Source organism: Impatiens glandulifera, chromosome 1 (genome assembly GCF_907164915.1).
Source record: "Impatiens glandulifera chromosome 1, dImpGla2.1, whole genome shotgun sequence".
Lineage (NCBI taxonomy): Eukaryota > Viridiplantae > Streptophyta > Magnoliopsida > Ericales > Balsaminaceae > Impatiens > Impatiens glandulifera.
The window spans coordinates 77,188,160-77,205,042 of NC_061862.1; the positions used below are offsets into that span (position 1 = coordinate 77,188,160).

The 16,883-nt window shown below is 36.5% G+C and overlaps 2 protein-coding genes across 3 annotated transcripts; one reads left to right on the forward strand and one right to left on the reverse strand.

Annotated features, from left to right (window-relative positions):
* The first annotated feature begins 6,357 nt into the window (after positions 1 to 6,357).
* LOC124918975 (beta-galactosidase) lies at positions 6,358 to 10,739 on the forward strand. The gene is made up of 3 exons (XM_047459065.1): positions 6,358 to 6,554; positions 6,648 to 9,899; positions 10,390 to 10,739. The coding sequence occupies exons 2-3, from the start codon at positions 6,759 to 6,761 to the stop codon at positions 10,579 to 10,581; spliced, it is 3,333 nt and encodes a 1,110-aa protein (XP_047315021.1). The 5' UTR covers positions 6,358 to 6,554; positions 6,648 to 6,758; the 3' UTR covers positions 10,582 to 10,739.
* Positions 10,740 to 13,981: 3,242 nt separating this feature from the next.
* LOC124921688 (uric acid degradation bifunctional protein TTL) lies at positions 13,982 to 16,498 on the reverse strand. 2 transcript variants are annotated; one of them, XM_047462380.1, is made up of 6 exons: positions 16,276 to 16,498; positions 16,112 to 16,203; positions 15,908 to 15,965; positions 15,653 to 15,754; positions 14,850 to 15,012; positions 13,982 to 14,559 (listed from the first exon to the last, which is right to left on the reverse strand). In XM_047462380.1, exons 1-6 carry the CDS (start codon positions 16,414 to 16,416, stop codon positions 14,126 to 14,128), a joined length of 990 nt encoding a protein of 329 aa, XP_047318336.1. In that variant the 5' UTR covers positions 16,417 to 16,498; the 3' UTR covers positions 13,982 to 14,125. The 2 variants fall into 2 exon arrangements, with proteins under 2 accessions (XP_047318336.1, XP_047318335.1); XM_047462379.1 differs by having other exon boundaries at positions 13,982 to 14,562.
* Between the last annotated feature and the right edge of the window lie 385 nt (positions 16,499 to 16,883).

A 16,883-nucleotide genomic window follows, 5' to 3' on the forward strand; every position in this document is an offset into this window, starting at 1 on the left:
GTGATGAACCAGGCTCTTCGCCCTTTCATTGGGAAGTTTGTAGTCGTTTACTTCGACGACATCTTGATTTACAGTGACAGCGAGGTAGCACACCTCTCCCATCTTCGTGAGGTGTTATCTGTTCTCCGGCGTGACAAGTTCTATGCTGCTTCCTCGAAGTGCACATTTCTTACTGATTCTACCCAGTTCCTCGGTTATGTGGTGTCTCGGGAGGGCCTGAAAGTGGACCCGAGTAAGGTACTGGCTGTCAATCAGTGGCCCCGCCCCTCTTCGATCACCGAAGTTCGCAGTTTTCATGGTTTGGCTTCCTTCTATCGGCGTTTTATTCCTCATTTCAGCAGTGTTACGGCTCCTATCACTGATTGTATGAAGGGGGTTAAGTTCTTCTGGACGGATGATGCCGAGGCTGCCTTTGTTAAGATCAAGCACCGACTCACTTCAGCCCCTATTTTGGTTCTTCCTGATTTTTCCCAGCCATTTGAACTACATTGTGATGCTTCGAAATTGGGTATTGGGGCTGTACTTAGCCAATCTGGGCGTCCTGTTGCTTATTTTAGTGAGAAACTGTCTAGCGCTAAACTTCGTTTCAGTACCTATGATATTGAGTTCTATGCTATTGTCCAGGCAGTCAAACACTGGCGTCATTATTTATTTCAGCGGGAGTTTGTCTTATATACGGATCATGATTCCCTCAAGCATCTTGGTGGTCAGGACAAGATTTCTCATCGTCATGCTTCGTGGGTCTCTTATTTACAGCAGTTTACTTTTGTGATTAAACACAAGGCTGGTGTGTCTAATCGCGTGGCTGATGCTTTGAGTCGTCGTCATGGGCTGTTGGCGGAGATGCGTGTCCATGTACCCGGCTTTGATTCGTTTGTGGACCTCTATCGTGATGATCCTTTCTTTTCTCAGGTCCTCATTCGCATCCAACAGGGGGATTCGAGGGACTTTGTCTTGGAGGATGGGTTCCTTTTCCGCGGTGTGCAGCTGTGCATTCCAGATTGCAGCCTGCGTTTGAGGATGATTCAGGAACTCCACAAAGAAGGCCATGTTGGGCGTGATCGTACCTTCCAGCTTCTTGCAGCTTCTTATTTCTGGCCTTCGATGCGCAAAGAGGTGGGGCGTTTTGTTGCTCGCTGTCGTGTTTGTCAGTTGGCTAAGGGCGCTTCGACTAATGCCGGGTTATACTTGCCTCTGCCTATTCCCACTCAACCATGGTCTGATGTCAGTATGGATTTTGTCCTTGGGCTGCCACGTACCCAGCGTGATTCTGATTCGATTTTTGTGGTGGTTGACCGATTCTCGAAGATGGTTCATTTCATTCCCTGCAAGAAAACCTCTGATGCTGTGGCTGTTGCACAGCTTTATTTCAGGGATGTGTATCGCCTTCATGGACTTCCTGCCTCCATAGTTTCTGATCGGGACACTCGCTTTGTGAGTCACTTTTGGAGGAGTCTTTGGCGTTTGGTTAATACTCAGCTGAATTTTAGCAGTGCCTATCACCCGCAAACTGATGGCCAAACTGAAGTTGTTAATAGGTCTTTGGGGAACCTTCTGCGCAGTTTAATTGGGGATCATCCTAAGGCTTGGGATCTGAAGCTGCCTCAGGCCGAGTTTGCTCACAATCATGCTGTTAATCGCTCCACTGGTTTCAGTCCTTTCCATGTGATTTACGGGCTGTCTCCGCGTGCTCCTCTTGATTTGTTAGCGCTGCCCAGCAAGGTGCGTCCTCATTCCACTGCTGCGGATTTTGTTGGTCAGTTGGCTCAGGTTCATCAGACCACTCATGACCGCTTGGTTGCTGCTACTGTCAAGTACAAGGAGAAGGCTGATTCGAGAAGGCGTGCTGTTGATTTTGAAGTTGGTGACTTTGTGTGGGCTATTCTGACTAAGGATCGTTTTCCAGCTCATGAATATAGCAAGCTTGCTGCTAAGAAGATTGGTCCTGTTGAGATTGTGGAGAAGATCAACCCCAATGCTTATCGTTTACGCCTTCCCAGCCATGTGCGTACCTCTGATGTGTTCAGTGTGAAGCATCTTGTTCCTTTTGTGGGTGAGTCTTCTTCTGATGAGGATGATGCGGTTCCAGATTCGAGGACGAATCTTTTCTACCCTGGGGGGAATGATGCGGTGCGAGTCGAAGAGGCGTTTATGCGAAAGTTGCAGCATCCGAAAATATCTCGCAAGTGTCAGATTTCGACGATTGCCTAGTGTTTTTCGGGCGGAAACGTTTAGGGGCTCAAAATCGCATTTTTATTAGTTTCGGGTGTTTTTTGCAATTTATTAAAAGTTGTTTACTTCTTTTGCAAGCTAGGGTTTGAGTATTTAAAAGAATCTTAAAACACTTTGTGAGGGGAAGATTATTAATTAGAAAACGAGGTTTCCTCAATATCTATCAATTTTCGGTATTCGTAAGAATCAACGAATCTTGATAAAGGTTCATCCTAGCCACGCACGCTGCATCAATATGTGTAGAAGTCTCATAGAGATTATTGTGAACCTCCATGCTCAAACTTTGTCTTTATATGTAGAAGTGTAAAGGACATAAAAAGAAGTGATTCAATAATGTGAATATACTATTTCAATAATGTTAATATACTGTTTCAATAATGTTATTTATGCGTATTGTAACAACTCACACGTATTATAATAACTCACGCATATTGTCAAAATTTATAGCATATGAATAAATTTACAATAGAAGAGAAGAAGACTATTACAATTCATGAGTCTATAATTTGGTTCAATAACCTGACTGCCCACTTCTTTTAAAACAAAATCACGTTCTCTGATACCACGTCCTTTTGATCAAGCTTAGTAGTCAGGTACTATATATACATTAGTACAAATACACCACAGTCCCTATTTGATTTTGATCTTGGGACTTCTAGGTGTGAGATTCTATGAAAATTGAAACTGTTCAGGCTCATCTTACGATACCTGGCTATTTCCACTTCATACATTACTTGTTTAAGTAAGTACAAAAGTATTTCACAGATGAGTTGCATGTATTGTGCAAAATTTCCCCCTTGAAAAGTGATTGATCACAATTATAGACGTCAATTCGTCATTCTCTTAATCGCACCACACACAATACCCAGTGCTCCATTTTGAGGTTGAGAGGAACATAAATGTCATCAACTGTACTCCATGTGAGCACATATCTCTCCTCTCCACCCTATTAATACTCCATAAAAAGTATATCAAAAGAAAAGTGTGTTGGATCACTAGCAAACTTTTTATAGCGTGATGACAACATAGTAGTGAGATGATAGTTAGCGATTGTGAAATCCTTAGTATATGTCTTAGGGAATTTGACTTCTCTTATTCTTAGCAGAAAACAACTGACATTAATCTTTTGCACAATACGCGTGAATTATATAATAAGTGTGATGCACAATACGCGTGAATTATATAATAAGCGTGATGCACAATACGCGTGAATTATACAATAAGCGTGAATACTCTAGAATGAAGAATACCTCATCAGTTAGCCACCTATACAAAAAGCGTGAATGTGAATTGTACATACCACATCCTTCTCCTCCAACACATCTTCCTCCTTGTCTTCTTCCTTCTCCACCACCTTCTCTACGAACCTCAATCTTCACCAGATTCTCCACCTTCTCCACCACCACATCCACCTTCTCTACCACCAAATCCTCGATCTTCTCAGCATCTTCCTCCTCATTCACCTCCTGAACATTGGAAAAAATTAGATAAAAAATGTGAACCTATACAAAAAGCGTGAATGTAAATTGTGCATACTTCATCCTTCTCCTCCAACACATCTTCTTCCTTGTCTTCTTCCTTCTCCACAACTAGATCCTCCACCTTCTCCACCACCAGATAATCAATATTCATTAGATCCTCCACATCGACTTAATACATGCCGATTGGTATTAGTAGGGTTACAGTATTCAGTAGGTAAGACATCTCTCTTATCTCCCCATCGACAAAGAAGATTCATAGAGTGAGAAATCTCAAAATAATGTTAAGGACTGTGCTAGATTGGAAGATCAATAAACCGAAATTCATCACAAGGACAATCAAGAACAATGGAAGCTAAATGTATGTTCTACTTCTAGTAATTGAATTGATCTATCATCTATAATTCATTGTTTATCATTTGATGGCTATTTAAAGTTTATATAAAGTATTATTAGATTTGGTTTATAAACTCTAATACCATCATCATCTGCTTGAGTCCCAGTGGCGTTGTGGACAGAATGAGAGGTGCTAAGGCTAAGGGTAGGGATGCAGGTTCTTCTCCTCGTGGCAGGTTTGGGAGGAACAGAATGAGAGGTGCTTGGGGGAGTAATTAGTCTTCTCTTCCTCATGGCAGGTTTGGGAGGAACTACATCTTCAATCTCTTCATGTTTTCTCTTTCTAGAATCGAGTTCAAATAATAAATCATACAAATTACCTCTCATATCTTCAAACTCCTCCCCACCATAAAAGATCTTCTTCTCTTCAAACACTTCCATCCTTTTGAAAACCTTGCCATGTAGGGTAGTGTGAAGATCAGAGGCGGTGCTCTTCTTACTGACTTGTACTGTATTATCATTGGGTAGATAAGCTCATGCGTTTGTAGCTTCGTCCTCTCGGCAAGTTTGGGGACAAACATTTTGATAACCTCATAGGTCCACACTTTGAAGGCTAGTGTGAACCCAAATATGATATAAGAAATATTGACCTTCTTGTCTTCCTTCTTCCCCATGACTTTCTTCTTGTCTAGATATACCGACCTAAAGTGTTTTAGGTCCTTATTCAAACTCTTTAGAGTTACTCTGAAGGACAACTTTCCCCATAAGAATTGGAAGAAAGTGTTGATGTCCTCGACCATGCGGAGGATTTTGATATTTATTATCATCCTTGGGTCAAGGGCGAAGAGATAATGGCAAACAAGAAATACCAGTCCCATCTTACATGCATCTTCCTTATCAGAACATGACATAAATATTGACTGAAGGTCTCTAGTTCTAACAATCATATTATTGTTAAAATATTATTTACCACTAAAGGAGGACATTCTTCAACTTCATTGAAGATGTTTTCTACCGTAGGTAATCTCCCAAATTTGAGACATGTGACCAATGCATACTCTTTCATCCCAAAGCATAGCTCCTCTCCATTAATGAGAAACTTCATCTATTTAGAATTTGAGCTACTATTCTTGATGAGAACTTGATGGATTACAGTCCCGGGGCTCCTTTGAATAAAAAACGGAATTGAGTTTGCTCAACCCTTTCCATTAGATCCATTGCAGCAAACTTGGTGGCAATGTTTGACAGATTAGTTTTCCATGATACATTAGCAGCAAACTAAAAAATTATGGTAGACGCCATCTACAAAAAAGGAACAACAAGTAAAAAACAAACAATGCGCGTGAAGTTGCAATACACAGACATTGGATAAACCCTAACCAACTCAAATAAGTAACATCAAAATATACATACATAAAACATAAACGCTATATAAACCCTAAACAAACAATGCGTGTGAAGTTGCAATACGCGGACATTTCAATATACACATACATAAATGCAAAACTCTAAACAACATTAAGTAAGTAAAAAACAAACAATGCGCGTGAAGTTGCAATACACGGACATTGCAATAAACCCTAAACCATGTATGCATGTAGAATAAGAACATTACATAAACCCTAAATGCTAAACTCACCTGAATATACGAACGACCAGACGAACGATGAGTCGAGGAGATGATGATGAGCATCTAAAGACGGAGACGGGTGATGGGTAGGGTTTCTTGGAGATGGAGGGATGATTGGAGAGTCGAGGCGATGATGAAGTTGAGCGATGATGATGTTGAACTGAAGTTGGAAAGTCATGGATTGAAGAGAGAAAGTCGTGATTCAGAACGATTTAAAATGAGGGTCAAAATAAGGTAAGGTTTATATATTATATTACGCATATTGTGTAATACGCGCAATATGAATACGCGTATTACATAATACGCGTATTAATGATATGCATATTATGTAATACGCGGTAAGGGGCGGTCACACGGACAAGACGAACATTTTGCAGGCCAAAAGTGTCATTTTTATAAAATTTATCAAGTGTAAGTTATTTTTTGAATTTAACCCATCATCATCAGCATGTCTAGTCAAATTCACCGAGGGTGTTTTCAAATGGCAAACTAATGATAATGTCATATTTTTCTATGAATTAATTCAAATATAATATATATATATATATATATATATATATATATATATATATATAACCACATATTTTTAATATTTGGATAAGACAGAATAATGAAATTTGACTTATTTTATTGGAGATTAGCAAATGAAGAAAGTACCTATCAGGTAATAATTAATCCTTTCTTCATGATACTCTGCGATCGGGTCCGGTGAGAGCAAATGATAGAGAGAGAGAAAGAGACTTGCAGAGCGAAGGCGAGGGATCGAAAAATGGAGACGCACAAGAAGAAGAACTAGTTCATGGAGGATTGAAAACTTGGATTACAACTTCCATTTGACTCGACTCATCATCGTCTTTAAGGGCATCGTTCTGGAAATTGTAATCATTCCGACTAAATACTGCATACTTCACATACATTTCAGATCATACTAACCTTTCCTTCATTTCACATGACTTTGTTGTATTGGTTAGGGCTTTTCAACAACCGAAGTTGGAACAACAGAACAGCAGAATTGCTTTAATTTCGAACTCCGATCGAAAAGGCTGATTAGGTCACTTATAAAAGGTACATTTCTAAATTGAATGATGACATCTATGATAAATCAACCTATTATCACCTCAATTAATGGACATAAAATTTGGGAAGATCCATCAATTATTAAGTGGAGGAAAAGAGATGCACATGTTCCTTTTCGCTGTCATGATACAGTTGAAGGATCTCTTAGATACTGGTATGAACGTAACAAAGTAGATGTTCTTGTTTCGAAATCGGCTGTTTGGGATGATGATGCTGTTTCCGCAGCTCTTGAATCTGCTGCTTCCTGCGCTAAGGGATCGCCTTTTATTAAGTCATTGAGTGGCTATTGGAAGTTTTGGTTGGCTCCAAATCCGACTAGCACGCCTTTGAATTTTTGGGAAAGTAATCATCCAGATTCTTCTTGGTCTGATTTGCCTGTCCCTTCCAATTGGCAATTACATGGATTTGATCGACCTATTTACACTAATGTAGTGTATCCATTTCCACTTGATCCACCACATGTTCCAGATGAAAACCCTACTGGTTGCTACAGAACTTATTTTCACTTACCTGCAGAATGGGAAGGCCGAAGAATACTGTTACACTTTGAAGCAGTTGATTCAGCCTTCCATGCTTGGATAAACGGAGTTCCAGTTGGATATAGTCAAGATAGTAGATTACCTGCTGAATTCGAAATCACGAACTTCTGTCATCCATTTGGTTCTGATAAGAAAAACGTTCTTGCTGTTCAAGTTTTCAGGTGGAGCGATGGCTCCTACCTCGAGGATCAAGATCATTGGTGGTTATCTGGCATTCATCGCGATGTCCTCCTCTTATCCAAACCAAAGGTTTTCATTGCGGATTATTTCTTCACATCAAACTTGGAAAAGGACTTCTCAGCTGTTGATTTGCAGGTTGAAGTTAAATTCGATTCACAGGAAAATTTTGTTGAAAATAATTTAAGTATTGAAGCCATGATCTATGACATTGATAATGGAAAGTTTGATCAAAACATCGATCTTCTTTCTTATCGTGTTGCTTGTTTGAGTGTTGGTTCGGATTCTGGTACTAGCCTTGGCTTCCATGGAAACCTTCTTGCTGGAAAACTACAACAGCCGAAGATCTGGTCTTCTGAACAGCCAAATCTATACACTCTTGTTCTTCTCCTGAAAGATAAGTCTGGAAAAATAGTTGATTGTGAATCGTGCCAAGTTGGTATAAGGAAGGTAACGACAGCTCCAAAGCAGCTCCTTGTTAATGGGCATCCAATAACAATAAGAGGAGTGAATCGACACGAACATCATCCACGAATTGGTAAGACTAACATAGAATCCTGCATGGTTCGGGATTTAGTTTTAATGAAACAAAACAACTTAAACGCTGTTAGAAACAGCCATTACCCACAACACCCCAGATGGTATGAGCTTTGTGATCTTTTCGGTATTTACATGATAGACGAGGCAAACATCGAGACACATGGTTTCGATCTCTCTTCAAAAGTGAAGCATCCGACGAAAGAACCGGTTTGGGCGGGTTCGATGTTGGATCGGGTTATAGGAATGGTCGAGAGAGATAAGAACCATGCTTGTATTATTTGTTGGTCTTTAGGAAACGAGGCTAGTTATGGGCCGAATCACTCCGCTCTTGCGGGTTGGATCCGTTTGAGAGACCCAACCCGTGTTCTACACTACGAAGGTGGCGGGTCGAGAACAAGTTCGACTGATATCGTTTGCCCGATGTATATGAGGATTTGGGATATAGTGAAGATCGCTAATGATCCAAATGAGACGCGGCCTCTTATACTATGCGAGTATTCACATTCAATGGGTAATAGTAATGGGAATCTTAACGATTATTGGGAAGCCATTGATAATACGTTTGGTCTACAAGGAGGATTCATTTGGGAATGGGTTGATCAAGCTTTATTAAAGGCGGGTGAAGGTGGTTTAAAGCATTGGGCTTATGGTGGCGATTTTGGCGATGAACCGAACGATTTGAATTTCTGCTTGAACGGTCTTACTTGGCCTGACCGAACTCCTCATCCCGCAATGCACGAGGTTAAACACGTTTATCAGCCCATCAAGGTTGGGTTCAAGAACGGGATCATAAAGATAGCCAACACCAATTTCTACGAAACGACGAAATCGTTAGAGTTTAGTTGGATGTTTTTCGGGGATGGTTTGGAATTAGGAAATGGGATCCTTCCTCTCCCGATAATTGAACCCCAAAACATTTTTGAAATGAAGTGGGAATCCGGTCCTTGGTATTCTCTATGGAATTCATCGTCGTCAGGTGAAAATTTCCTGACAATAACTGTGAAGCTTTTGAATTCGACCCGATGGGTGGAATCAGGCCATGTTATATCGTCTTCTCAAATCGAGTTGCCTACGAGAAGAGAAAGCATTCACGTCATCAAAACAACCGAAACTAATAATGCGTCCATCCAAAGCGAGAAAAACGGGGATTGTATCGTGATCAGACAAAACAACTCGTCAGAGATAGAGTTCAACACTCGGACAGGCTATATAGAGAATTGGAAGGTTAACGGCGTTTCAGTGATGAAAAAGGGCGTATTTCCGAGTATTTGGCGTGCGCCGACTGATAACGATAAAGGAGGTGGGGAAAGCAGTTATTTCTCGTTATGGAAAGCTGCTAAATTGGACAGTCTATCTTTCGAGACGAAGAGTTGTTCTATCGATAATGCGACCGATGCTACAAGAGTTAAAGTCGACGTTGTTTTACTCGTTAAGGATACTTCCAATTCTGTTTTAGTTGAGGTTGAGATGGTTTACAATATTTACAGTTCTGGAGATGTGATTTTGGAATGTAAATTGAAGACAAAATCTGGACTTCCACCACTTCCGCGAATCGGAGTTGAATTTCATCTGGAGAAATCGATGGACGAGATTAAGTGGTATGGAAGAGGGCCGTTTGAATGCTATCCGGATAGAAAAGCAGCTGCTCATGTGGGATTGTATGAGAAAAAGGTAAGTGAGATGCATGTTCCTTACATTGTTCCTGGAGAAAGCGGTGGAAGGGCCGATGTTAGATGGGTAACGTTTCAAAATAAAGATGGGTTAGGATTATATGCTTCAATCTATGGTGGAAGTTCTTCACTTTTGCAAATGAATGCAAGTTATTACACCACTGAGGAGCTTCATAGGGCGACTCATGAGGAAGAGTTAGTTAAAGGAGATGATATTGAGGTATTATTCTTTCCCAAAGACTTCAAAAATTGGTTAAAACTTTTGTGCCTATTCTCGAGTTAAAAAATGGATTATTTGAAAACACTCTTTTGTTTATGGATTTGGATATAGATAAATAATTGGGGTTCTTACTAACTTCAATTTTCAAATGAAATGTGATCTCATCTCTATCCATATATCCCATTTGAATATAATTAGGCATAAATGTGTGAAGTTGAATCATATACATTAGTTATAACATTAGAACACATATAGTGGATATCCAATGGGATGATGTATCATATATTGGGTTTTTGGGTATCTTATCCTACCTCCAATTATTCATATTCAACGGTAACATAATAATAATTTCAAAACTAATTTTCTTATAATACCTTGATTTGGTTATTTGAATAGATCATATATGCATCAAATTTTGTTGGGTTGGAATCTGTTTAAATGGTCATCCTTGGTTTCGAGTTTGAAGTGGTTTTGGAATGTTGTTGGGCAGGTACATCTGGATTATAAACACATGGGTGTGGGTGGAGATGACAGCTGGACTCCATGTGTACATGACAAGTATTTAATTCATGCTGATGTGGCAGAGGATGCGGGCTACTCATTCTCCATTAGACTTTCTCCCATCACCACCACCATAACCAACAGCATCTCAGGTTCTTCCATCTACCAATCTCAGCTTTAAGATGAATTTCTTCTTCTTATTTCATGTTTTCATAAACTGAATGTTGGAGATCTGCATGGATTGATGTTTTAATTTAAAATAAATGCTTTGATCCCAAAATTTATCCTCATTTTAGTATTTTTTTTCTTTTTTATTGGTGTGTTCCAACTGTAAATATATGTGCTGTGGATAGTTACGTTCTTCGTTCTTCGCCTGTAATTTACATTACCATAAATTGTTTTAATCGGATCTATACTAATTGGATTATACAAAATTGATATCTATAACCGTTAGGTTTAGATTAACTATGTTATTAAGTTTAAAAAGATATATTCTTATCTTGTGAGATTTGTTTCTTTTGAATTTTTGGTTTAATCTTTTCATTTGGATACTTATATATGGTTAATGATATATCATCTAATGAATTTATATTTAGTTATTAAATTTTGTGTGGAGAAAACGGTGAATTTTTCATATTAACTTTATTCAAACACTTTTTGGGTTTGAAGTTGTGTTTGGATTGGATAAGAAATTGAGATCGTTTTTAGTTAAGTTTGCTATTAACGGCGTATTTGAATGAAATGCAGATTTTTTTATAAATAATTTATAGTTTATATATATATATATATATATATATATATATATATATATATATATATATATATATATATATATATATAATTATTTTTTAAATTATTCATTAAGTGATTATTTTTAATTATTATTTAATATGCCCATAACAAACTGACAATACTTATACAACATTAATTGTTTTTTAGTAAATTTATTCATTAACGTCGTAAAACTAGTTTGTTATTGACATATATGTTCGGTGTAAAATCAAATGTTAATACATAAATTAGAATAAATAATTTGAAGATATTTAATTATTAAAATATAATAAAATATTTTTATTTATTGATAATTTATAATGACTCTTTTATTTTTTATTCAATTATCGTAAATTCACCATAATTCTGAATATTTAAAAAATGAAAGATCTGGTTCAGTTGAATTTTTAAATAACCGAAACAAAATTTAACATTATTTCATTTTTGTTTTATCCATTACATCATTAACCAAAACATTAAAATATATTTATTTTAAATTATTATTTATTATTTCATATATATATATATATATATATATATATATATACTCTTTAAATATTTTTATAAAAATAATCATTATTACTTCAAAATCATTAATAATTATTTCTTCTATAAGTATTCTAACTTAATTAAAACATAATTTTTTTCTTATTTATTGTATTACTTAATTTATTAATTTAAATATTAAAATATCTCTATTTAAAAAAATATATTTTATCATTATATATTAATACTATTAGATTAAATTAAAATGAGAAAAAAAAGAATTAAGATTAAAAAGAGAAATTATTAATTAAGTTGAATTAAGAAAAACATTTTAATTGATAAAATAAACTTAGTATAATTAAACTAAACTATATATTTGATGATACTTTAATGAAGGAATAAAACTAAGTTCAGTATTGTGTGAATGCGTAGGTAAAGTTAAAGACTCATGGCAGTAGAGTCACTCAAACAGCTGAGCTAACGTCAGCAAAGATATGCCATCAGCAGATCTGACATCATGCGTTAACAGCTAAGTAACCTATCAGATGAGTAGCGTTAACAACTTAGTAGCCTATCAGATTTATATCGCTAACAGTTGAGAAGACCAATAGCAGGGTTGCGCCAACAGCTGGGTTGTCAACAATAGAGTTGCGCTAACAGCTGAGTAGGCCAACAATAGGGTTGCACTAACAGATGAGTAGGCCAACAACAGAGTTGCCAACAGTTGGGTTGCCATCAGCAGGGTTGCGCTAACAGCTGAGTAGACCAACAACAGAGTTGCGCTAGAGTAAGCAAACAATAGACAACTGGGACGCCAATAGCTGGGTTGCCATCCCATCAGGGTTACGTCAACTACTGACTTCTTTATCAGGAGAACTGATCATCAGCAGAGCTCGATATCAGCCAACTTTCACGTCAGCTGAATACAACAAAAACGTACTATGTTCCATTTTCAGGTGCACTACCCAGTATGAATGAATATTCCATTCCCAGGCGCACTACTTAATACGAACGAATATTTGATTCCAAGGCAAACTATCCTAGTATGCCAGGCGTACTACGAATGTACCGCTGCCACGTGTCAACAAAATAGATTCGACCATTACCATGCAAAAAATATAAAAAAAGCATCAAAGGACAACGACGAATCTCTCTCTCGCGATCTCCGTTCTTGAATCTCTCGATCATTAAGCGCTATTCGTTCAAGCTCTTTGCAAGTGACTACGTTAAGCATACTTGAGAGGATATACGTTGAGAGATAATCACTGTGTATCATTCCATAGTGATTTCATTGTTGTAAGTTGAACAGAACGTTGTCTGATTAACAAGAGAGTGTGATAGCTAGAAGTTTAGACAGACATTTGTTAAGACCTATGATCTGAGTGGATTTGTGTAGAGGCTACACAAATCAAAGTCTTCTAGTGGAATCCTTCTGGAAACAGAAAAAGGGGTGACGTGTTTTATCTCCGAATATCCATAAAATTTTGTGTTGCCTCTTTACTACTTCATTCAATCTTATATATATCTACCGCTACAAATCCCGCAAATATTTTTCACACTTGAAACCGTTCAAGAGCTTGTTACGATTTGTTAAAGATTATAGAAACAGATTTTTAATCGGTAACAGAATTAAAAATCGAATTTAAGTGAAAATTGAACAACAATATTCAACATCATTCTATTGTTGTCATCGGTCCTAACAAATATATTTAAATCTTTTATTAAAAAAAAATTATTTTTTAAAAATCATCCCAAATTTCTAAATAAATCAAGTTTGGATTAATTTAACTCTATTATTTTCTAAATAAATCAAGTTTGGATTAATTTAACTTCATAATGTAACTGAAGCTAGGCTCATCACCCTAACCACATTTAACTATACAAGTGTTTCCAAATGGCTTTTTACCTAGATGCAACTATCCCGTCTTCAAACAAGGCCATTATATAAACATATGTTAAGTATAAAATCAAAAAAAAAAAAATTTATTAGACGGTTCAATTATATTCTATTACATAAAATAAAAAATTATAATCAAAACTGTATATTGTCGGTTTGTAAAATATTTAAACTGCATTTAATTGTTAAACTTTCCAACACCAACTAAAATCTACTTTAAAAAACTATTAAGTAGAACATGCTGATCTCAAAGATTTGAGGGAACCTGTAAAATATAAAATTGAGCTCCCAACTAGAGGCAATGTGCAATTTAAATTTCAACCGTCTTAAATTTTATGATTCTAAATGAATTTAACTGAGTTTAATTAAACTAAATAAAATCTTGCAATTTTACTTATCTATAAATGCTTCTATTTCCAAGGCATGAAAGATGCAAGAATGACCATTTATTCAACATTACAAGTTACATCAAGACCAATAATCTTTGTCAAGTTTGTCCCATCAAACACAAGTAAAACACAAACACAAGCATCACAAATTCAAATAAAACCCATAATAAAAGTCAGTTACTTTAGCTTCCTCGATATGTGGTAAAAGAGAAAGGAGACAACAAAAGAGGAACATGAAAATGTTCCCACTTTTGAGTATCCCTAACTTCAAACACTAAACACACATAAGGAAAGAATCCATCTGGACTATATTTCCCAGTATTGAAACTTATCCTATACATACCCGCTTTCAAAATCTCAACCATCTTCATCAACTGCCCGCTTCTTCCATCTTTGTCTGTAATCGACGACCCTTGAAATATCCATCCGCCGTTATCCGGTTCGCCAAAAGACAAACGCGGTCTATTTCCATCCCACATTTCTAATCGAACCTCAATACCAGCTGCGGGTGATCCTCGTGCTATATCCAACACATGGGTTGTGATGGGCGGTCGAGTCCTCGTAGGGGTTTTCGATGATACAGAGGCGATATGGGATCCGATGATGCTCACACGATCTTCTATGGATTAAAAATGTGAAATTGTAACACAAAATGAGTGATATTGATCAACAATTTGTAAACACTTATTGTTTTGTTTATGTATATAGAAAAGTATCCCATATATAACCCATTATAGGCTAGCTCAAGTTAAAAAAGTATTACCTCAGAAACCAAAGGTCTCGTGTTCGTGCTAGCTTACTTAAGGAAATAAACCCTTTGATTTTTTGAAAAAAAGAAGGTATCCAGATACAAAATAAATGTGTTTTCGAATGAGAAAGATACCCAAGGTGTCAAAATAGTACTACCTGTGACTTTCTCAACAGCATCTCGGACTACTTGAAGATTGGTTTTTGGAGGACTCTCTTGCTTATTAGCTGGAAAAAGCTTTGCCAGACGTAGTTCGGTGATTTTTAATTGTTCCATTGCGGCAATCTCAAACTCAACTATTGGCCTATTTGTGTAGCGCCTCTGCAAGAAAGTTGAAAAGAAAAACACATTAGCTTCAATCCATATGTCAATTTATGTTTTGGACACAATTATAATTTTTGTTTTAGTATTCGATTGCAGAACAACCTAACATATTTTGTCTACAAACATTATCTCATCTATATATACGTTTCTATATCCATATGAGATCACGTCTACACAAATTCAGAAATTTAGTAACAGTTTCTCATCCTGGATTCGGAGGCAATACCAAAGTGTTTCCAATACAAATAACTATGCAAATAGAAGAAAATGAGATAAAAAAATATGATAATCAAACATAGGTAAAACAATCTCCAAAGATGGATATATAAAATCATGTCATCTAAAAAACACTTGACACTAACTCAACAACCAACCATATTACTTGATGTTCGTTCACTAGGGGTGATCAAGGATCAAATTGGGTAGGTTTTCAAAATAAATTTAAATCCGACCTTACTACGTCGGTTATACTCAATCAAGATCCTACATCCGATTCTATATCTGGCAGATTTGATGTATATTGCGTCGGTTTGACTAATATAATAACAATTCAAACAATTTTTCCTATTAAACAAAGACATAAAAATAAAGTTAGTATATCTGTAAATTAATATATTTCTAGTACAACAGATGTTACCTTAACTTCAGAAAGTATTTCTGGTGTACTCTTCCCAGATGCACATATAAGGAAAATGAAACCAAACTTGTCTCTATACTGTCTATTCCAATCAGCTAGTTCCTGTAATTCAAGAATCTGTTATGTTTCTGCAGTTGACAACAAAGAAACACATCTAACTTGGCAACTTGTAACTCTTCTCATATTAATAATGGTGAATCAATCCTATAATCAAGAATTAAGAATCACAGCAGAAGCACAAATGTGATAAGTTACCTGCAATGTAGAATCAGTAGCAGTGGCAATAGCAGCCGACTGTTCTCCTTTGCTCCACCTAAATACAAATTATCATTCTTTGTCAAGAAAGACATCTTTTATAAACCCTAGCAGACACAAATCCTTTCTTTTTTCGAAATCTCAATCAAAGATTGATGATTTATCTAAAGACTAGGTAAGAAGCGAGATGGGTGAAGTCTGAACTTAGCACTGGTTGGGCTTTTGTGGTTGGAAGAAGGAGATTCACCGATCTGTGGATGAGCTGCGAATGCTTCGAGCCAGCCATTAACATCGACCTAATCAAAAGGAGGAGGAAGATCAGGTCTTTCATCGGATAAAAGAGAGGAAAGAAGAAGAAGATGATAGACCTTGTTCAACCAGATGTCTCTTGCGGCTTTAAGAGCTTGATCAGGAAAGGAAAAGGGGGCAGCAGATGCCATCTCTTTCGCAAATTGCACACTTCCACAACATGCGAAGAAATCTTTCTCCTCGAACACCGCCGATTCCATTCTATCTCGCCGGAATCTTTCACTCTGGGCCAGATGATTGAAGGATCGGCTAGAGATCCACTGCCGGAATAAAGAGCATAAATTCCAAATCCTAGTTCAGTGATCGGTTATTTGCTTTACTTTTTCTTTTTTTAAAAAATTATAAAAAAAAACAAATCCTTTTATTATTATTATTATTATTATTATTATTATTATTATTATTATATTATTTTTAAAAATAATTAATTTAATAAAAAAAAATCGTTTAAACACAACTATAAAACATCACAGAATAAAGTTAGATACAAATTGATTACATTACAATAATTAATTGACTTAAAGATCTTTAAAAAAGATATGATCTTCACACGAATTCACATGTTTTTTGGATCTAATCACCGACATCGTCAAGATAATGACATTGTGAATAATCCTTAAGAATTTACTTTCGTTGTTAAAAGTTTTCCGATTTTTTTTAATCAAATAAT